The 24,095-nt window shown below is 34.8% G+C and overlaps 1 protein-coding gene across 1 annotated transcript; it reads right to left on the reverse strand.

Annotated features, from left to right (window-relative positions):
- Positions 1 to 2,263: 2,263 nt before the first annotated feature.
- Positions 2,264 to 23,690, reverse strand: LOC122139288 (alpha-tectorin-like). The gene is made up of 7 exons (XM_042735995.1): positions 23,258 to 23,690; positions 22,307 to 22,434; positions 5,136 to 5,414; positions 4,346 to 4,441; positions 3,068 to 3,206; positions 2,871 to 2,953; positions 2,264 to 2,778 (listed from the first exon to the last, which is right to left on the reverse strand). The coding sequence occupies exons 1-7, from the start codon at positions 23,685 to 23,687 to the stop codon at positions 2,698 to 2,700; spliced, it is 1,236 nt and encodes a 411-aa protein (XP_042591929.1). The 5' UTR covers positions 23,688 to 23,690; the 3' UTR covers positions 2,264 to 2,697.
- Between the last annotated feature and the right edge of the window lie 405 nt (positions 23,691 to 24,095).

Here is a 24,095-nt window from a genome sequence, read left to right on the forward strand (position 1 = left end):
GAAAATGATAAGTTTATCACTGTCAACTAAAACGTATTGTTAGGAATGAAGACAACTTTAAACTATGAGCTGAAATAGCATTAAAATCACTTTATTTTTGCAAATTCTTCGGCTACATATTAATGAAATATTATGACAACAACAAATTCAGTTGTGTTTGTTGAACTTACCAAACTATTTGGTAAGCTGTGTCCAAAATCACTCAATTTATTCTTGTAAATTGCACTACTTTGAAAGGACAGCATTTGTAGAGGTTATTAAAAGTGGATATTATGGGTAGCACTGATTCAATTCCAAGATACGCCACAATAACGACTGTACAAGCAAGGCACTCTCTCAACAGCTAGAAAGTGTGATTTTTGAGTCCTCCTTTTTTATAGAATTTATTTTTGTCAGTAAGGAGCTAGCAAGTTTGATTTTTGGTTTCTTTTTTGTGCATTAATTTATTGTGACCAATCAAAGTTTAAAAGACAAAACACATATATTACAACTTGGTTGAGTATTTGTCTTCTTATAGAATATATATTTTAGTAAATTAACTTTTAGATTTTAATTTCTTAAGTGATTAAAAAGATAAAGCATGATGTGACAGAATAAGACTGATTAATCAGTTTTTTAAGTTTTTTTATTGTATATGCTCAATTGTTTGTATGTAGATGACTATATGCATGTGAGAAACCGAAAGTAAGCTGAAGCGTGAAACATGAAACAAGTTTCCCTGTCCTGTGCAGTGACATTCCTCTCTTAATCAATTTCTACATCTTTAAAATGGCAATGACATTCATCATCATAGACTTAATGAACCAGTCTGTGCTTTAAAGTATTAGTTAGGCCAAAAATGAAAATTATGTCATTAATGACACCCTCATGTCGTTCCAAACCCGTAAGACCTCCGTTCATCTTCGGAACACAGTTTGAGATATTTTAGATTTAGTCCGAGAGCTTTCTGTTCCTCCATTGAAAATGTATGTACGGTATACTATCCATGTCCAGAAAGGTAATAAAAAGATCATCAAAGTAGTCCATGTGACATTAGTGGGTCAGTTAGAATTTGTTGAAGCATCGAAAATACATTTTGGTCCAAAAAAATAACAAAAATTATGACTTTTATTCAGCATTGTCTTCTCTTCCGGGTCTGTTGTGAGTGCGACTGCTGTGACTGTTGACATATGATGCTGCTGACGTTTTTTCTGGTGCGCCCAATAACAAAGAAAACACGTCAGCAGCGTTGTACGTCAACTGTACGTCAACAAATTCTAACAGTCCTCATCCTCCGTAAAATGCGTTGCACACATCTGAATATTTGGGTTGGACTGTTCTGGAACAGTGTTGTAAATACAACTTAACCACTGATTTCTAGTTGTGTCCTCTTTTGGAAGGCCAAACAAAGTAGTTTCGCTTTCACAATGAAACACACAGTGACTCCACAACATGGCGGCAGCGACAACAGCAAGAATAAAAGTTACACCTACTTTCTTTGCGTGAACATCAAGGCGTTAAGCAAATCTTCCCACATCGTGACGTAGTGATGTAGGGGCGTGTTAGAATGAGCCATTTTAGGTAGGAGTGGCTGACTCTTAACTTTAATAAAGATAACCTCTTTGGATTTGAGACTTTAGTATTTGCAACTTTACAGATCTTGTTTGTGTGGCTGGATCTTGTATTTATTAAAGATGAAATGTTTGATTTTTTGACTTTAATATGACCCCTTTAACAGGTATGCCAGGGACGCTGCCATAACGGCACCCAGAACAGCCTCTTCTTCCAGCAGCAGAGAGAATTTGCCTGGTGAATCTCAAACAGTGTTCATTCACTGTGCTCTGAAGCAAAAATCTGATGAGTGGATGCACCTGTCGCCTATTTATACCCACCAAGAGTGACTCAGCATGCAAAATCCACTAGCAAAATTTCATTGGCATTTTCTATTAATCAGAGAGGATTCAGGTTCCCAAGATCCCTAACGTCATCATGACATAATTCATAGTGACCGACAGATATGGAATAGACTTTAGACAAGTAACCACATTGCCGCTTATAGCCAAACTGATTTCATAATTTATGAACTTTACAGTTATTGAATTGAACTACTGTAAATCAGTACTAAACTGAATTGAGCTGCAATGACTTGATAGAGCTGATATTCAGCACAAGTTTCCATTATTGATTCTGCTATATTCTGTATAATGTGCTATAGAAATAAAGGTGACTTGACATTATAGTCAAACAATATTATTTTTATTAAACCACAAATTTAGATGTCCATATTAAAAATGCTTCAGTGATTCATGAATCATGCAGTGATGGAAATGGAAGATGGAATATGACTGATGTATTTGGCAGAGGCTTTTATTCAAAGCGATGTACATCGCATTCAACCTATAATGCACATTATATTAAGTGTTTGTATCCTTATAAGATAAGGTCCTAATGAAGGTGAATAAGAAAAACAGTTTTACTTTCAGTAAAGATCTGATTAGTTAAAATTTCTGCAGCTGACATTTATTACACACTGCATGATTGATGAGCAAAGAAAAAGGAGGATCAGGGATGATTACTAATAGATCTCTTCTTTGATACTTTTATGCTTGTTTGTGTAACCCTTTAAATGAAACTGAACATTTTACATCATCAGTCATCAGGGATATTTGCTGCCAGATGTTAAACAAACAGGTTTTAATTTTCCTGAAGAGACTGTAATTATGGCTTTATCTTCTGCCGTTTTCTTAACTTCAGCTCCACGCTGTTTGGCAGACCGTATTTGACCAGCTCCTGTTTCATCTGAAACACAGACGGATAAACAGATCAAACTTTCACTATGTTGTCTATTTGTACCGTATTTTGTATAAATATTCACAGTAAGTGTGACGTACTTGCTGTAAAACCATTTCAATGTTGCTACTCTGTGTTAGGTCTGAAAATGAGGAAAGTCTCACTTGAATTCCAATGACATTGTCTAAAGGGAAAAACACACAAACACGCTAATCATACAAAACATCATATGGGGTTATATGAAATTGATCAAAACGTCATCTATAGATAAGGCTTTTACTTTTCAAGATGCTGTTACCTGGTTCACCAGCAACCATGAAGGCCCATCGACCGGGAACATCAACATTACTGGAGTTCCTGAAGTTTGAGATGAAGCTGCCGCGGTTTGATCCAGGAATCACAATGTAGTGTGTGGAGTTTATTGTGTCATAACCAGCCTGGGAGTGTGTAACCGCATTGGTAACACTTTAGAATACTGTTCCATTGTTAATGAATAATTACACAGGAACAACTGACTAATGCACTATTAACATTCTAGTAACGACTATTAACTAACAAGAAACTCTGATTAACAGTGTAGTAATAACGCTCAGTTGAAACTGGTAGTTAACTATTAGTTAATTAATTACTGTTTTTTTTTTCTTTTCATATATCCTGGAGAACTACTAAGACCTACTGAATACAGGTTCATAATTATACAGGTTCATAATTATGCATAATGTATAATTAATTGTAAAAAAGTGAAAATCATGGTAACCCACCAGTAATGACACAAGTATTATCAAATCCCTCTAAACAAAATACTAATTACTTGGATCAGTATTCTAAAGCATGATAATTCCCTAATATTGGCTGATGTCAGTGTTTGAGATATAGTAATGACTCAAGTGTTACTATATACTTCTAAAGGAATTACTAATTATTTGGGTCAGTATTCGAAAGTGAAGATCACAGTAATCCACTAGTAATGATTTAAGTGTTACCAAATCTAGCAAAAGGAACCGCTAACAGAACCTTACCAAAACCTCAAACGTTTACAATGACTTTACAATACTGATCCAAAAAATTAGTAAGTCCTTTAGAAGGATGTAGTAACATCTGAATAATTCCAGTACTTTACAAAATCCTCAAAAGCTTACAACAATTTCAGTCATTACTGGAGAATTATCATGTTATTCACTTTAGAATACGGATCCAAATAATTGGAAATTCTTTCTGAAGAATTTGGTAATACTTGAGTCATTACTAGTGGGTTACTATGACCTTCACTTTAGAATTAATTATACATTATGTATTATTATATTAATTATGGGCCTGTATACAGTAGTTCTTAGTGGTTCTTAGGGAGATATGAAAAAAATAAAAGTAATTGATTAGCTAATAGTGAACTACCACATTTGAATAAGCACCATGACTTACTAATTCTTTAATCAGAGTTTCTTGTTAGATACTTGTAGTGAGTGCTAATATTGCATTACTCATGTGTTCTTGTGTAGTATTAAGGGTAGTCTTACCCTTTTATACAGTAGGAAATAGTAACATTTTGTTTACAATACAGAAAACAAGTTTCTTTTACCTGCACTGGATGTTCAGTTACAGCAATGTCACCATAATTCATCAGAATAAATGAAGAATTTCTGTCTGAAATTAAAACCACTTGAAACGATGTGTCCTGCAAAAATTGTAAAAATATAATCACTTTAAACTTAGCATTAGCTGTTCTTATCGTCATTTACTTAAATTACATTTTTTGCATGACTGAATATTATTTTGTATGCACATTTTCAGTCAAACCTTATTTTTACTGTTTTAAATTATTCTCTCTGTCAATGTCTTTGTGGTCTAATGTGTTAAATAATAAAAAAAAGTATTTTGAAACTAAAATCTAGATGAAATGAAAACCACATTTGTGACCCTGGAGCACAAAACCGGTCTTAAGTCTCTGGGGTTTATTTGCAGCAATAGCGAAAAATACACTGTATGGGTCAAAATTATTGATTTTTTGTTTATGCCAAAAATCATTAGGATATTAAGTAAAGATCATGTTCCATGAAAATATTTTGTAAAATTTCCAATGGTAAATATATCAAAACTTAATTTTTGATTAGTAATATGCATTGCTAAGAACTTCATTTGTACAATTTTAAAGATGATTTTCTCAATATTTTGATTTTTTTGCACCATCAGATTCCAGATTTTCAAATAGTTGTAACTAAGACAAATATTGTAAATTTTTTTGGACAATATAACAAACCATACATCAATGGAAAGCTTTCAGATGATGTACAAATCTCAGTTTCGAAAAATTGACCCTTATGACTGGTTTTGTGGTCCAGGGTCACATTTCAGAAGAATATCAGTCTTACTGTGCTGGTTAAGTTGAAGTAAGCGACTTTATTCCACGTTGCAACAAACACCCAAGAAGCGTTGAAGTTCAGCTTTGGAAAATATGTGTTTATATCCCGAGTGGCATTTGTGAGAACATTTCCACTGGTGTACTGATTATATGAAACAACACCTTTCACACGGTTGTCAAGGTCAGTCCAGAGACCAGCAATTATATCTTGGTTTCTGTTAGCAGGAAATGAGTAGGGAATATATGCTGATGAAGACTGGTTGAATGTAAGGAGTCCATTATTATTCACCTGAATCATGAGAAATATTGTCAAAATCATCAATCACAGATGAGTTTATAAAGCATTCACCACTCACATGCAAACCTACAAAGAAGATGGAGTCAAATTCTTACATAAATCTGCTGGTATGTGCGGCCAAAGAACAGAAATGGATTCGACAGCTGAATAACAGAAGAGCTTCCATCGTCAAGAGCAGGATTTGTTTTGTCTCCTGCTGCTGAACCAAATGGGTAGAATATTGCTGGTGCTGCCAAGAGAATGAATAAAAAACATTTTTTAAACATTTCTGTTTCCTGGTGTTTACATTGTGCTGCTGATGGAATGAATGGGTAGAATTTTTTTGGTGTTTCTGTTTGCTGATGACTAAATTTTTTTATCCTTTTTCTTGGAAGTGACTATACCATTTTAATATGTGTATCTGCTTTTTTTCTCAGTTATTACATGTGTACTAGCAAATACAGTGGATGAGCTCAGAGCTAGTAAACATGAACTAAAAGGCACACACAATCAAACACATAAAGACTTCTTTTGTTTTAAATAAACTAATCATACAAACACATTACATGGGCTTACATGAAATGTAACACATATCTGGCTTAAAAAACACACTTTTTTTCATCTATATAAAGAGATTTTGATAAAGTTGTTATTTTTGAACATTTTAGTCTCACCATTTTTCATGAACAGTTAGCTATTGTATGTTGATATAGACACAGTGTTTCATGACATCTGTGTCGTCTCGTCTAATTAACTTTAAAAAGTTCATTGACAAACATTTTTCGTCATTGTTTTCATTAACAAAATTAACATTACTGTACAATCTATTAAATAGCTGTAGCCTATTTGAATCATGCTGGGCACAAACAGGAGCACAGAAACTTGTTTTCAGCATTGCTTCTGAAAAACAATGAAGCAATTTAATAAAAAAAAAATTTTGTAAAATTTGTATTGTATACATTTGTGTATAATATATATATTATTATTTATTGTTACAGCAGGTGATGTACTTATATATATATATATATATAGAGAGAGTGGGGTTGGTAGAGAGAGAGAGAGAGAGAGAGATTTTAAAAACATATTTATGTGTGAGGCACACTGGATTTTCTACCCATTCAGTCATGCTTTACATTGGAAAAATCACTAGATATGTTTCTGTGCCTGTTTTTATGCAAATTTTGCGATAATCACATAAAAACGCTGGATGGAAGTGCAAAGATGCACATAAAATTTTAATTATGCATTAAAAATGTAAGCACTCACTTGAGGCAAATCATTTTTTCATCCAATAATAAGACATGCACATAAACTACGATGGAAACACATTTACAGAATATATCCCTCAATGCACAAAAAAACAAAAAAAAAACAAGTCATGTGACTTTGTCTTAACAGATCAAGTGTTCAGAAATCCAGCCGATTACCACATCTTATTGTTAATATCCAACAATGAACACACACAGACATCAGATAAGTTTACATGTAAGCATTTATTGAACTTATCTGCACATATTATGTATCGTTGTTCATTGTCTGTTTGTGTGGTGTCGCAGTCCAGGTTACTGGAAGCAAATGGCATATTCCGGTAACGGGCTAGAAAGCCAGAAGTCGGGGGCGTCTTCAAGATGGCGTCGGTGTAGGTCTCATTTTTCTTTTGCTCTTACTTGAATTATGTGCAAAACTTGATTTTTCTACCTCCCCAAAGACTTAATTTGTTTTAATTCATGGATTTTATACACTTTATGCTCTCCATATATTTATGGTATTGCGATTAGTGAGTGTATATCTTTGAGAGCTTTTTCCTCTTTTCGACAACGACTATTCACTGGATAGCCTACAGCACGTGTTTGGATTGTAGAATTGCGGTGTGGCATCATGATTGAGGTGGATGACATCTCGAAATCTGAGAGTGTTAAACGTATGCATACTTATGCCAAATCTGCTAATGTTGTGGCCTCACTGGATACGTGCTTTCCCAAGTCTCCCGGAGCAAGCCCTTTGCCGAAAATGCGGCGCCCAGCCTCTGATCCTTCAAATGCGGTCCTGCTTGAAGCCATAGAGAGAACTGGATAAGAAGCAGGATGACTTCATGGAGAAACTTTTGGAGATCGAAAAGTCTGTCGCATCCAATTCCATCCTCATCTCGGACCTTGCTACGAGGGTCAACATTGCTGCTAAAAAGTCAGAGGATACAGCTGCTAAATCTGATAAAATGGACTCTCAGACGTCTACTTTGGCTGCAGAAAACAAGGCTTATGGGAGAAAGTGGATGAGCTGAACGCCTATAAGAGACGATGGAATCTAAGGATCTCATGTTCCGGAGGTCGACGGGGAGAATGTCAAAATGGTCATGTAAACTTCGATTTGGCCCTAAATTGGGGCAATGCACACCCTCGCACACTAATTGTACAGTTCCTCTCGCGGTCTCACCGTGATTGTGTTTAGGCTGATGCAAAAAAATCAGAAGTGCTCAAACAGACAAAAAATTTGGATAACAGAGGACCTGACCCAGAGAAACGGAGGAAGCCCGGAACAAACTGTGGCTGTTGGTGGAGAAAAGCCCGAAAAGACGGTCATTGAGCTGGTTTCAAGGGTCCATTTGCCATTGTTGATGGAAAGAAGATTTGTGCGGATGATAACTGACTTCTAATGGACATTAGAGATTAAGTGCCCTTATGCCAGTTATGGTCATTGCCATCTGCCATCTTCACTTTATTCAATTCTATTACATTTCATATTCTTTGCTATTACTGTAGCGGTTAAAAGTTTTCATCTTGTTCTCTTATTGTTCTTATGTCAGTTAAATTTTCTTGTTTTTCTTTTAATGTACGGGAGATTCGTGACTTATCTAAACGCAAATCTTTATTTTATTTTGTATGTCACAGAAAAGAGATTTTTATTTTCTTCAAGAAACACATTTCTTCTTTCAACGATGAAATATTTTGGCATTATCAATGGGGAGGTAATATTTTATTTTGTCATGGTACTAACCGCTCCGCTGGATTTCTGGATTTGTAATTTTAGCGGCTCTATTCTTCAGTCCTTTTCTTTTTCTGAGGGCAGATGGATTATTGTTGTTATACTTTTGGGAGATTTTCTTGTTTATCTTGGCCAATGTTTATGGTTTTAAACAATCATACGCAAAACACAGTTTTTTTTTTCAGGATCTTTCTTCTAAAATTTTTGATTTAAAAAGTAAATATCCTTCTGCTGCAGTAATAGTCGGAGGAGATTTTAACGAAGCTCCCGACTTATGTATGGATAGATTTCCTTCAAAACAAGAATCATGCAGATGTAATACCACTGTTAATTAAAAAACATTTTTTAAACATTTCTGTTTCCTGGTGTTTACATTACATTTTTGTAATGTCCTTTCTCTATTGGATGGTTACAGGTTTATGATTGATTATGTTTTTTGATATTGGCTGATTTCATGTCTCCTTTTATTAAATCCAGTGATATCTGTCCTGCTCCTCTCACAGACCATGCTTTTATCGATCTTATTTTATCTGATTCTGGTGCTGGTTGTCATAGGAACCCTGGATACTGGAAACTAAATTGTTCCTTATAAGGACTTTCCTCTTATTGTTTAGGTATTAAGAATATTATTGAAGAATTTAAAGGACAACCATCAGTTGAAAAATATCAGATAATTGGGAGTTGTTCAAACATGAGTGTAGAAAATTCTCTATTCAATTCAGTAAACAGTTGGCAAAGGCAAAATCTTTAAGATATACCTCCATTTTAAACAAAATGAATCAAATTCTAGGGAAACAACAAACAGAAGAAGATGATAAAATAAAAATACACAACCTAAAAGAAGAATAAGTTATCATCTGTACAGAAAAGGCTAAGGATGCATTTATTAGATCGAGGGTGAAATGGCTAGAATTTGGAAATGATTATTGATGAATTTATTAAAGATTAATTTATTAGATCGAGGAGTTTAAAAAAAAATCTTCTCTATATATTGAGGGTAGTTAAGTTACAGATGAAGCTAGAGTTTCTAATTTTGTTTCTAGTTGTTATTCACAACTCTATACTTCCACATTTAAGCCACACATTTCTATAGTTGTTATTTTAAGCTATATATTTCTTTGTTTTAGCCATAAATTTTTTTGTTGTTTGAATTTAGATTTTTATTATTTGAATTTGGGTGGGTATTAACAAGTTTCTGTTACCTAACACCTTAATAAAAGTCCAGGTTCAGATGGACTGCCTTTTGAATTCTACAGGACCCTTTTGGCAAGACATAGAAGAGTTTCTTTTAGAAGTGTTCAAAGACTGTGTACATAAAGTTGAATTGACTGAGTCCATGAAGCAGTGGCTAATTACTTTAATTCCAAAACTTAACAAAGATTCCCTATATCTAGATAATTGGCGCACGATTACTTTACTTAATTCAGATTATAAATTGTTAGCTTCCCTTTAAATGCAAACAGGCTGAAGCCATGCTTAGAAGAAATAGTTTTCTTTTTCCAAGTCTGGCTTCAGGCAGGCACAGCAAATAATATACGGTTAGTGTTATATATTTTAGACTATTAGGAATTGATAAACGATAAAGCAATTATTCTATTTTTAGACTTTTATGAGTCCTTTGATACAGTCGAACATGAGTTTATGTTTGAATCTCTGTGTAGGTTTGGTTTTGGTCATTCTTTCATTAAAATAGTTCAGATTTTTTACAAAAAAATATTAATAGCAATGTCTCTTTGGTAAATGGTGTTTCTCCTCGGTTTGTGATTAGTAATGCAATGTATCAGACAAGGGTGCCCCATTTCACCATTTTTAATGTTAGCTGAGTTTCTTAATATTTTTATTACTCATTGCTTAGATGTTCAGGGTATTCTATAGCGGAACATCATTTTCTAATTAGTCAACTGGTGGATGACACCTGTCTGTTTTTTGAAAGATGAGAAGCAGGTTCCTGATATTTTGGATGCTTTTGAATTTTATTTTCTAATGCTTCTGGGTCTCTCAGTCAATCGAAATAAGAGTGAAATTATGCCCGTTTACATTCTGGACAAAGATCAGATAGAAGGTATTGAGGTCAAAAACTCTGTAAGATATTTAGGTTTTTTTAATTAGTAAATCTCTGACTGATAGAATTGTAGATTATTTTTTTCGCAACGGATATAAAAATCAAAGAATATTTTCAATTGTTGGTTACAAAGAAACTTAACCATTTATGGTCGTGTTTTGATATCTAAAGCGGAAAGTATTTCTAGGATTGTTTACCCAGCTTTGTCTTTATACGCTGACCAAAAAAAACATGCTCATCTATTGACTTGTTATATAAATTTTTGTGGAAAAATTTCATATGTACTATCCCTGTAATTCTTTACTCTCGAAATTTAAGTTGGACATCTCTTCACAATGCATATTCTGTAATTCTAATTTGGAAACAATATCACACTTATTTTTTGAATAGGATTTTTGGAAAGAAATGTCTTGGCTTGTTTTCTCAGCTTAAAACAAACATTTTTACTTTTGAGATAATTAATGTACTATTTTTGGGAATCAGATTAAAAATGCTGGATGGTATCTTAAAACTGTTAACTCTTTGTGGCCTATTTCATTTTCACAAATGTAAAGTTACTGATTGTATGCCCAAATGTAGGATTTTTTGTATTAATTTGAAATTATGAATCTCTCTACTCATCACTTAATAGGAAAGCTGCTAAAACTACTCTATTGATGGAAAAAATAATGACTTTGATGTAAGGGTTACCTCCTGAGTATTCTTTGAAGTTGACATTTTATGTGTAATTTTTCATTTCAGTTATTTTTTATTTTAATTTATTTATGATTTATTCATTTAAGTGATGTGACATGACTTGACGTGATGTGACACACAGCCAAGTATGGTGACCCATACTCAGAATTCGTGCTCCGCATTTAACCCATCCAAAGTGCACACACACAGCAGTGAGCAAACACACCGTGAACACACACCCGGAGCAGTGGACAGCCATTTATGCTGCAGCGCCCGGGGAGCAGTTGGGGATTCGGTGCCTTGCTCATTTTCAGTGTAACCAGACCACCAAGGCTGGCAAATGTGTTTTGCAGTACAACAAGAATACAATAAATATATTATAACCATTTTTTTTGACACAAGTACATAGTAGTTAAAGACACCTATAAAGTGGGACAAAAAATATATTAAATCCCCAAATTCACTTTATTTTCTTTCATTTTCATTAGACATTGACTATTGTAGTTTTAGAAAAAATCTCTAAGACTATGATCAAGCTCCACTCTTTGAGGGGAACAAGATTTTAACATTTTGAAGAATGATGGTGATTAAACAGTTCCATTCCCATTGATTTTTAAACTAGAAACTTAATCACCTAAACACTAGAACTTTCTATGGAAACCCAGTGGTTCAGATCAGACCACAATAGTGCTTTTTGGAAATAAACATCAGAGCTGGCTTTTGACATACAATGACAGAGAAGTACCTTATCAGCAGTATGAGGTCCAACACTACGTCTAATGAAGATGTGACTGGTTTTTACAAGTCAGAGTTTAATAACTGTGGTAATTCTGACATGAATGCATATCCATTCATTTAAAGTTCTGCAATTACCTGTCAATGACTTTGTTGTTGCAGTTGTTGTTGTTGATGTTGCTGTAATGCCAATTAAAGGAAAACAGAGAATAAAAGTCAGATTTCTTTTAAATGGAATATTGCAGTATTTATTATAAATTATTTATCCATGCGCATTATTAATTTCTTAATTCATGTTCCCTCATACTCTTAATCCCTCTGCCTCTTTGCAGTGATATCTCTTCTCTGTTCTGATGAAGTTTTTACTGGTGTGAGGACAGGACAAACTGTCACTCACATGACATCGACCAATAGCAAACCACAACAAACAATCAATTCCTGATGGACAAAATCAAGTCCCGCCCTACATTTTTCTTGTTCAAGAAGCCGTTTCACTCAGATATCCATCACAATAGGAAAGAAAATACTATTGAAATGCTTGTTTCATGCTGACATTAAATTATAAAACATTTCTATACATATAAAAATGTGGCGAAGAGGTTCTTCTTGGGTTTGTTCAATTCACACCAAAGATCTAGTTCTAATTCAAAGGTTCATAATTACCTTCCAGTGCTGTTGTTACAGATGCTATTGTTGATGCAGTTGTCATTGTTGGTGCAGATGTTGTTGTTGTTGCTGCAGGTGTTGTTGTAGCAGGTGTTGTTAATGGTGCAGATGTTATTGTTGTTGTTGTTGTTGTTGTCGGTGAAGATGTTGTTGTTGGTGCAGATTTTATTGTTGTTGTTGTTGTTTCTGCAGGTGTTGTTGTCGGTGAAGATGTTGTTGTTGCAGGTTTTGTTGATGGTGCAGATTTTATTGTTGTTGTTGTTGTTTCTGCAGGTGTTGTTGTCGGTGAAGATGTTGTTGTTGCAGGTTTTGTTGATGGTGAAGATGTTGTAGTTGCTGCTGCTGCAGGTGTTGTTGTCGGTGAAGATGTTGTTGTTGCAGGTGTTGTTGATGGTGCAGATGTTGTTGTTGTTGTTGTTGTTGTTGTTGTTGCAGGTGTTGTTGATGATGCAGATGTTGTTGTTGTTGTTGTTGTTGTTGTTGCAGGTGTTGTTAAAGGGGAAGATGGTTGTTGTTGCAGGTGTTGTTAAAGGTGAAGATGTTGATGTTGTTGCAGGTGTTGTTGATGGTGAAGATGTTGTTGTTGTTGTTGCAGGTGTTGTTGATGGTGAAGATGTTGTTGTTGTTGCAGGTGTTGTTGAGGGTGAAGATGTTGTTGTTTTTGTTGTTGCAGGTGTTGTTGTCTGTGAAGATGTTGTTGTTGCAGGTGTTGTTGATGGTGCAGATGTTGTAGTTTGCTGCTGCATGTTGTTGTTGATGGTGCAGATGTTGTTGTTGTTGTTGTTGCAGGTGTTGTTGATGGTGCAGATGTTGTTGTTGTTGTTGTTGTTGCAGGTGTTGTTGATGATGCAGATGTTGTTGTTGTTGTTGCAGGTGTTGTTAAAGGTGAAGATGTTGTTGTTGCAGGTGTTGTTAAAGGTGAAGATGTTGATGTTGTTGCAGTTGTTGTTGATGGTGCAGATGTTGTTGTTGTTGTTGTTGCAGGTGTTGTTGATGGTGAAGATGTTGTTGTTGCTGCTGCTGTTGTTGTTGCTGGTGTTGTTGCAGATGTTGTTGTTGTTGTTGTTGTTGCAGGCGTTGTTGCTGGTGTTGTTGATGGTGAAGATGTTGTTGTTGTTGTTGTTGCTGCTGCTGCAGGTGTTGTTGTGGGTGAAGATGTTGTTGTTGCAGGTTTTGTTGATGGTGCAGATGTTATTGTTGTTGCAGGTGTTGTTCTCGGTGAAGATGTTGTTGTTGCAGGTGTTGTTGATGGTGCAGATGTTGTTGTTGTTGTTGTTGTTGTTGACGGTGAAGATGTTGTTGTTGTTGTTGTTGTTGCAGGTGTTGTTGATGGTGAAGATGTTTTTGTTGTTGTTGTTGTTGTTGTTGCTGCTGCAGGTGTTGTTGATGGTGAAGATGTTGTTGTTGTTGTTGCAGGTGTTGTTGATGGTGAAGATGTTTTTGTTGTTGTTGTTGTTGTTGTTGGTGAAGATGTGTTTTTGTTGTTGCAGGTGTTGTTGTCTGTGATTGTTGTTGTTGGTGTTGTTGATGGTGAAGATGTTGTTGTTGTTGTTACAGGTGTTGTTAATGGTGCAGATGTTTTTGTTGTTGCAGGTGTTGTTGATGGTGAAGTTGTTGTTGCAGGTGTTGATGGTGCAGATGTTGTTGTTGTTGTTGTTGCAGGTGTTATTAATTGAGAGGCAGTTGTTGTTTCTGCCCTGACTGTTAAAGAGATAGAGAGATAATTAAAGTAAATTAATTATTATTATTATTATTATTATTATTATTATTATTATTACAAACACTAAAAATCAAACAGGAACACAGCCTTACTGAGTGACAGGACTGATACGAACACCAGCAGATGTAAAACCAGAGATAGTCTCATGATGATGAATTCAGAGATAAAACCAGAATGTAGGATAGGAGTCCCTCTTCTGTAATCAGAGAGCATTATCAGAGATTCAAGTCAAGTCAAGTCACTCTTATTTATATAGCACTTATTACAATGCAGATTGTGTCCATGCAGCTTTACAGTATTAAAAAAGGGACACATTACATTACACATCACACATTATTATAAAAGCAGTTACACTAATGTCATTCTAGAATATTTACATTTTTACAACATATTACAATAGAAAACAGTTATACTGCCTACACGTAGGTGCTACTTAACTGGAATTTTGCTTTATTACATTGTCATCTTAACTTGTAACCTTCTAAGAACAAAACAGTGTTTTTTTTTTTGTTGTTGTTGTTGTTGTTTGTTTGTTTGTTTTTTTAGATTCTAATCCATTCACCAGATAAGCATAAATTGCCCAAATTGAGAATGTAGTTTATGGAGCTTAACATTAAAGAGAAAGATGTTGCTTACCTCAGCTTCTGCCAACCAAAGGTGGCTTAGCAGGAAGTTCCATTGGTTTTAAATGTGTCCTAGACCTGCGCTTATGAGGAAATATCTCATGGAATGAAGAAAAATATGCTGTCAGATTCACGCCTGTATTTAAGTGGTCTCATTCTTGACGCACTTCACCAAAATGATGTAAAAGCACCACACACACACACACACACACACACAAACACACACTAAAATAATGTAGAAGAATATGCTGTCACACACACTCACACAAAGGGAATGATACTTACTTATTGTTAATTATCACTTCTCACACAAAGGGAATGATCCATACGTCACAAATTTAAGTTTCCACAGTCTGAAAATGATGTCCACTGAATATTGCCTAAAGTTTAAACAAACATATAGTACGCATATACAATTTACACACATTGAATTTTGTTAAATGTGACCGTATAACAAACTTTTTTATTCTGTTTTATTCTATATATTTATTCTATTTTAATTTAAATAATTAAATAATTCTGATTTATATTATTAAAAAATGTACTGTATATTAATATCAAAATAAAAAATACAATTAAATTAAATGTTATGTAGTATATTGCTATTATCATTCGCTTTTAAAAGATTGTTGTGATGATTCAAAAAATATTTAATTTCTCACATGTATTTTCGGTGACTTTTTTTTATGGCCATTTTCTCTGGAAACAGTATTGTATTTACTGTAAAACACACATACTAATACTAATAGTACTTTACCAAAGACGGCAGAATCTCCTTGACTTTTTCTGGCCAAAATAACCTGTTCTCCTTATAAGCAGAGAAAAATGGCTATTAGAATAACATTTTAGCTTAAGTTACTGAATGGAAAACAGAATTGTTCAAGGAAACAGCCGAAACCACAGAGCATGAAAACAATGGGGATGAAACCTTCCCCAGAAAATTTACACACATACTTCTTTTACATACACTCTTGGAAAAAAAGGTACAAAAGCTGTCAATGGGCTGGTACCTTTTAAAAGGTACAAAGTTGTGCCTTTTGAAAAGGAACCACCCCAAGTGACAACTTTTGCATCTTTTTTTTCTGAGAGTGTATATACTGTATAAAGGCATTTATGCCTTTAGTCCGTGTTTTTACTGTATAAAGGCATTTATGCCTTTAGTCCACATGGTTACATGTGATCACGCAGATTATTATACTTAAAGTTAAGACAAGGTGTAAAATGTGAATGAAAACAGAATGCAATGATTTATTCTGAAATTGTTCCATAATTTGCAGACACAGTTTGGTGAACCTCTGCCTCTCTACGATACTCTTTCATACCCAATCATAATGACCTGTTGCCAGTTAATTAAATTAGTTGCAAAATTTTCCTTCAGCTGATTCTTTTTAGTAACATTTACTTTTCCAGCCTTTTGTGGCCCCATCCCAAAATTTTTGAGTTGTGTTGCGGCCATCAAATTCAAAAGTACATTATTTTTTTTCCTTAAAATGGTACATTTCCTCACATTAATCATTTAATATGTTTTCTATGTTCTACTGTGAATAAAATGTGGGTTTACGATATTTGCAAATCATTGCATTGTGTTTTTATTAACAGTTTTCATAATGTGAAGCTGTTCTCTAAAACATGTGAGGTAAGAGCAGCTTAGTGAATTTGCATGATAATAATTCATCTCAGGAAGGAGATATTATTGATGTGCTGCCAGAAATCTCTCACATTACAACACAAACACATTACTCAACACTAAACCAAAGACGAGGAAGAGCACAGAAACAGGAATAACAAACACAGACAAGTCTGCCAAATTTTGAATTTAATTCTATTAAAAATAGTCTGAAATAAAATCTACTAGGATTTACTTGTCAAATATCTGACAATATCTATGCATTTCTTGAGTGAGCTCAGAAATAACCATTGTAGAATTATTTATTAACATGACAAATATGAGTTCATTTAAATTTAATGAACATGGATTTAACCGCTTCAATTAATAATTAAAACCAGAAAAGTGTGACTGAATTTATGTCCAGAGAATTTGAACAATTGCTACACTGATCGCATTTTACCTTACAAAAATTTGTGGTTGACAGATATGTTAACCAGCAATATAAAAATACTTTAAAAAGTTAGTAAGTCAGAACAGCTTTTTTTCATACAGCTTTATAGTTCAGTTGTGTCACAATTCTATAAATTTGTGTACTGTAAACTCACTCTATGAGCTGGTCCCATGGCTAGTCTGGTTTCTCCCAACATATTTTCTGATAGAGTCACCTATTAGAGTTTGTTTTTGCATTGGACTTTAAAAGACACTTGATATTCACTGATTATTAGTTTGACTGCACTGACACTGACACATTGGATGAGAATCTTGAACTTGAAACTTGAAGTGAACTGAATAATGACAACAGTACCCTTACGAAAAAGAAGTTTATTCAAGTGTGCTATTAGAATACTATATACTATATTAATATACTAAAAATAGGAAAGTATGCTTTTCGTTAACTTTTTATGTACTTCTCCGAAATGGGCTTTATATACTGCTCAGAAACATACTTAAAATGACATTTAAGTATACTTGACTTATACTTAAGTATTGTATTAATATATTTGAGATGTATTTGTGTTTTTGAGCTATGCTCCTAGAATCTGTGTTTTCATTGTTAGACCGTAGAAGGCGCTAGTACACATCTTCTGTACAGAAATTTGTGAGGAAAAAAAGGTGCAACAGATACTAACACATGTAACACGATCATCTGACATGAAACCGCATCAAAACTGTAACGTTATGGAATAAAATGTTGAACGATGAAGAGGTAATAACTACAGTCAAGCAAGTTAAGGACTTTCTACAGCAATTCACTGATTTTATTGGCAACATTGTTATTAAATTTGATTGTTTTTTGTTGGTGGGCGATTTTAACATTAATGTTTGCTTTCTGTCAAGGGAATTCCTTAATATAATTGATGTTTTTAACCTGATACAGTGGGTTAAAGATCCCACTCATATCCACGGTCATACTCTGGACCTCGTTCTTTTATACGGAGTCGATATTTCTGATATTACAGTTTCTGATTATATGCTCTCTGACCACAGGCCTATTTTATTTTCAATTTCTCTTCCCAGTTTTCTTCATGTCTCTACTAAAGTGTCATCTATGTCCAGGGTTTATTCTCCTCAGTTCAGTGAGAATTTTAGTCAGTGCTTTATTAAGTCCTGTTCTCATTTATTCCCGGACTCCCCGTTAGCAGACCTGGATGTGGACGAACATCTGTTAAATAGTGCCTGGCTGGATGTATTGAATGAGACTGTTCCTCTAAAGCCTCTTAGGCACAAACCTAAATCTGAATTATGGCATACTGCTGAGACTCTGGCTAAGGCAAGATTGTAGAAATGCCAAGCGTAAGTGGAAAAGGGACAGTCTACACATCTCAATACAGTTGTTTAAAGACAGTTTATTGGCTTATCAGAGACCTATTTTTTAAATGTAATACTACATAATCAGTCAAGACCTAAAGTCTTGTTTTCTGCTATCAATTCTGTTGTTAATCCCCCGGTCAATACTATGTTCGTTGCCTCAGTTGCTCTTTGTAAAAGCTTCTCGAGGTTTTTTAAGGAAAAATTAGTTAAACTAGGACTGGTAACTTATATTCCCCCTATTGAGCTGCCCCCCACCCCCCAACCCCCCCCCTCTCACACCTCTCCTCAAGAAGCCTTCACTTGATCTGTCAGTTTTAAAAAAATTATCGCCCTATCTCTGTTGTACCATTTATCTCCAAGTTTTTGGAAAAGATTGTGTTTTTCCAACTTCAATCTTTCCTTGCTGTAAATAATCTGTTTGAGCACTTTCAATCTGGTTTTAAGGCTGCCCACATTACTGAATCTGCACTTTTGAGAGTGTTGAACGACATCTTTTTAGCCACTGATATGGCTGACTCTGTGGTGCTTGTTCTCTTAGATTTATCAGCTGCTTTCGACACTATTAACCATTCTGTATTAATCAATAGACTGAAATCTTGGGTGGGTCTCTCTGGCATAGTTCAAAAGTGGTTCCAGTCATTTTTATCTGACAGGAAATATGTGGTTAGGCTAGAAGAATTGTTATCTTCCACTGCTTCTCTCCCTGTTGCCTTCTGCAAGGCTCTATTTTGCCCCCTCCCTATTTTCATTATATATGCTACCTCTGGGATCTATTTTTTGAAAACATGGAATGAGGTTTCACTTTTATGCCAATGATACTCAAATCTATTTACCTTTTAGGAAAAATGACCTACTGGCCATGACTGCTCTTTTATCCTGTCTAGATGAGGTTAAATTCTGGTTATCTCAAAAATTTTTATCCTTAAATGGGGAGAAGACTGAAGTAATTGTTTTTGGCCCTTAAGAAAATATGAAAGCATTTAATTTTGACCTGGGATCCCTATCGGTTTTTAGGTCTTCACAGGTTATTTTAGATGACTCATTAAAATTCCATAAACAAATTTCCACGGTGATTGGGTCCAGTTTTCATCAGCTCCGTGAACTTGAAAAAAAAAAAAAATTCCTCACTGATAAGACTCTGGAGTTGGCGGTACATGCTTTTATTACTGTAACTCATTATACTGTGGCATTTCTAAAGCTCAAATTGCCCGTCTTCAACTGGTCCAAAATGCTGCCTCTAGATTTCTTTTAAAAAAGAAAAAAAGGGATCATGCCACTCCACTTTTAAAGGCCCTTCATTGGTTGCCTGTTCAATTTAGAATACATTTTAAAATTGTATTATTTGTTTTTAAATCTTTACACAGTCAAGCACCCGGCTACCTATCTGAATTGCTGCATCAGTACATCCCCTCGAGAAGCCTAAGATCTGGTGACCAGAACCTTCTTTTAATCCCACATTCCAGACTTAAGCGTCGAGGTGACCGTGCCTTCTCTGTAATTAGTCCTCGCCTCTGGAATGACTTGCCAGTGGAGATCCAAATGGCCCCTAGTCTGACCATTTTTAAGTCTCTTTTAAAAACCCATCTGTTTTCATTGGCCTATTAGGTTTTATATTCCTGCCTATTATATTTTTTCTATTTGTATTTTATTTTAATTTTGTTTTAGTATATTTTGTGTGTTCTTACTACCTCTTATGATGATATTTCTTTTGTGAAGCACTTTGGTCAGTCGGTGGCAGTTTTAAACACGCTATATAAATAAAGTAAACTTGAAACTTGAAAGAAGCAGGAAGAATCATGAACCAAGATAGAATATGACATTGAGACATTTGGCAGATGCTTTTATTTAAAGCGACGTACACTCTATTGAAAGTATACTGTACATTATACTAGTACATTATGCATGTTTGTATCCTTATAATATATAGTTCTAATAAAGGTGAACAGAAAAAACGAAAGCTTTTACATCATCAGTCATCAGGGATATTTGCTGTCAGATGGCAAACAAACCGGTTTTACTTTTCCTGAAGGAGACTGTAATTACGGCTGTATCTTTTGCAGTTTTCTTAACTTCAGCTGCATGCTGTTTGGCAGACCGTACTTGACCAGCTCCTGTTTCATCTGAAACAGAGATGGAAAAACAGATCAAACTTTCCCCATGTTGTCTATTTGCACTGTATTTTGTATAAATATTCACAGTAAGTGTGACGTACTTGATGTAAAAGCATTTCAATGTTGCCACTCTCTGTTAGGTCTGAAAATGAGGAAAGTCTCACTCGAAAACTAACGACATTGTCTAAATGCAAAGACACATAAAATACTCATTTGTATTAGTTGACCCTAATCATACAAATCATTATATGGGGTTATATGAAATTTTTCAAAATGTCATCTATAGATAAGACTTTTACTTTTCAAGATGCTGTTTCTTGGTCCACTGTCCACTCTGAAGGCCCATCGACTGGGAACATCAACATTACTGGAGTTCCTGAGGTTTGAGATGAAGCTGCCGTGGTTTGATCCAGGAATCACAAAGTAGTGTGTGGAGTTTATTGTGTCATAACCAGCCTGAAAGTGTGTAAGAACATTATTTATACAAACAGTATTTATAGGGTACATATACTTTTGTACAGTAGTAAATAGTAACATTTTGTTTTTAATACAGAAAACAAGCTTCTTTTACCTGCACTGGTTGTTCTGTCACAGCAATGTCACCATAATTCATCAGAATAAATGAAAAATTACTGCTTGAAATTAAAACCACTTGAAATGATGCTTCCTGAAAGATGGTAAAAATATTATCACTAAACTTTGTTTTCATTGTTCAACTGACTGTGGAATTCACAGTAATTAACTAGCCGCAAGTGACAAGTAACTTATTGTAGAAGTTTTCATTTAATAATAATAATAATAATTCATTACATTTATATAGTGCTTTTCTGCTATTTCTAAGCACTCAAAGCGCTCTACATTGTGAGGGGGGTCTCTCCTTATCCATCAGCAGTGTGATGATGCGACGGCAGCCACAGTTCACCAGAACACCCACCACACACCAGCTTATTGGTGGAGAGGAGACAGAGTGATGAAGCCAATCAGTACATATTTACAGTAGCAACCATGTAACTGTAAAGTAAAACTCACTAATTTGCAAGTGCAAGTTTTTTGTGCTTATTACACAAGACAGTTTAGTGATTGGTGTGGGATGGAGTTCAATGGTTGCGGCCGCTCTCTCATGAAAACTAAGCTGGATATACAGTACATAATAGGTTAATGTGATTTTTTTTTTACAGCACATTGTTGGTTACTGTGACACTCACAGTACTTCTCAAACTACAGCAATTTTGACTGAATCTATGGTATTCTACTATAAACTAGTATACAGTAATTTCGTGTGCATAGACACAGTAAATTGCTGTAGATTTCACATGTGTTTTTAGAGTGTACTGTATACTGTGAATAGTGATGGTTTGTTTCAGTAGATTTTTGGTTTGTTTTTGGACTAACCCAACTTTTGGGTTAAAAATAGAATGTAAAAATTTAACCCAATGGTTGGGTTAGTCCATATTTGACCCAAAGTTGGGTTGAAACAACCCAGCATTTTTTGGAGTGTATGGTTGTGAAGATTTTAAGTATTGGTTTGGTGGTTAAGTTGGAGTAAGCGACTTTATTCCATGTTGCAACAAAGACCCAAGAAGCGTTGAAAGTCAGATTTAGGAAATGTGTGTTTATATCCTGTGTGGCCCGAGTGAGAATGTTTCCACTGGTGTACTGCTGATATGAAACAAAGCCCCTCACACTGTTGTTGAGGTTTGTCCAGAGACCAGCAATTATATCCTGACTTTCATAACCAGGAAATGAATAGGGAACATATTCTGCTGAAGCCTGGTTGAATGTGAGATGTCCATTATTATTCACCTGGAACATGAGAAATATTGATCACTGATAAATCACTGATCACAGATGAGTTTATAAAGCATGCACAACTCACATTTAGATTTAGAATGAAGAGTCAAATTCCTACATAAATCTGCTGGTATGTGCGGCCAAAGAACAGAAATGGACTCGACAGCTGAATAACAGAGGAGTTTCCATCAGCAGGATTGTTTGTGTCTCTTACTGCCCAGCCGAATGAGTAAAATATTCCTCGTCCTGCCAAGAGAATGAACAAAAGACATCTTTTGTTTACATTTCACATTGATTTATGTGGCGAATGTTTGAATCTAATTCAATATGATAATGACCTCTGGTGGTGGACACATGGCAGTAAAATACTTCTAATCTGGAGATGCTAATGGGCATGAACTAAAAGCCACACATAATCACACACATGGAATACTAATTTGTGTTTGTTGAATTAAATATTTAAATATATTCATAAACTAATCATACAAACACATTAAATGGGCTCACATAAAATGCATTAAAACACTGGCCTGGAAAACAAAACGCATTGATAGAGAGATTTTGCTAGTTTTTTTTCTTTTTAACTACAGTTTAGTCTCACCTTTTTTTGTCAACAATATTGCATGTTGACACAGACAGACACAGTTAGAGTTAATTGAGTTTGTATTGTATTTTGTATTATATTGTATAGTTAATCAAATTGTTCATCAGAGTTTTTATTAACAAACTTAACACTACTGTGCAAAACATGCCACTAAATGACACAAATGTTCATGATACATCACATCATAACTGCAGCAGTCAGTAGAGGGCATAGCAGACTACATTAACAGCCAAGGTTGGCTCTGAGGTGACAGTAGGATTGTTGGTGCAAAATGACTATTTTTTGCAACAAAAAAAAAATGAATATTATTAATAAACAGATACAAAAAACGAATTACACAAGTACAAAAGGCTTGCTATTATTATCACAAAAGGCATGCTATTCTATTTACCTCCACAGTAAGCCATAAACCATATGTAATACATCACATAAACACATACATGAGTGAATGCAAAATATTCTTACCTGCACAGTATGTAAAATAGCAGCCAATTGGCATCACAAACTCATAGACATAATAACCTCCTGGACAGGCTTTGACATTAATGGGATTGGAATGGGCATGGCAGCAGTTATTCCTCCAGGAAATGCAGACATCTCGAGAGACCACTCCGTCCTCAACTGTTGGATGTGCTCCATTAAGCCACAGTGGGGCATCAGTGCCACAACTATTCTCATCAACACATGTGTCTGGCATCTGAACGCTCTGACCATGAAGGAAGAGACGATACCAGCCGTTCCAGCTGACATAATAATCACACATATATTGGGGGGGATATCGATTGTCTGGGGATCTCCAAGGATCGTCTAGCGCAGTGTAGTTATAGCAGGGATCTGTAAAAACATAAATCAATTTATAAAATAAAGAAATAATTGAAATTTCAATACATATCATGCACTTGTAACATGAGATCTACATATCTAGCAGTGGATTTTTTTTCTCCAAAATCCCTTACATAAGTTTTAGGATATACACAGAAAATTTTAGAGCACATCTTCATTTCTTAGAGTCCTACCACTTTTATTTATTATTTATTTTTTTGTACTTATATCTTGGCTTCCTCTAGTGGGAAATTAGGGAGTATATACTAATGAAGACTGGTTGAATGTAAGATGTCCATTATTATTCACCTGAAACATGAGAAATATTGTCAAAATCATCAATCACAGATGAGTTTATAAAGCATTTTAACGCTCACATTTAGACCTAGAATGAAGAAAAATCTGCTGGTACGTGCGGTGAAAAAAACAGAAATGGACTCAACAGCTGAATAACAGAGGAGCTTCCATCATCAGCGACAGC

The sequence above is a fragment of the Cyprinus carpio genome, chromosome B12, assembly GCF_018340385.1.
Source record: "Cyprinus carpio isolate SPL01 chromosome B12, ASM1834038v1, whole genome shotgun sequence".
NCBI classification, from domain to species: Eukaryota; Metazoa; Chordata; class Actinopteri; order Cypriniformes; family Cyprinidae; genus Cyprinus; species Cyprinus carpio.

Coding starts and splice junctions, on each gene's coding strand:
- LOC122139288 (XM_042735995.1), bottom strand. CDS start 23,687: ATGATATGTATTGAAATTTCAATTATTTCTTTATTTTATAAATTGATT. Junction 2,954..3,067: donor CATGGTTGCTGGTGAACCAG/GTAACAGCATCT, acceptor TTTTCCCTTTAG/ACAATGTCATTGGAATTCAA. Junction 2,779..2,870: donor TTGAAATGGTTTTACAGCAA/GTACGTCACACT, acceptor TCTGTGTTTCAG/ATGAAACAGGAGCTGGTCAA.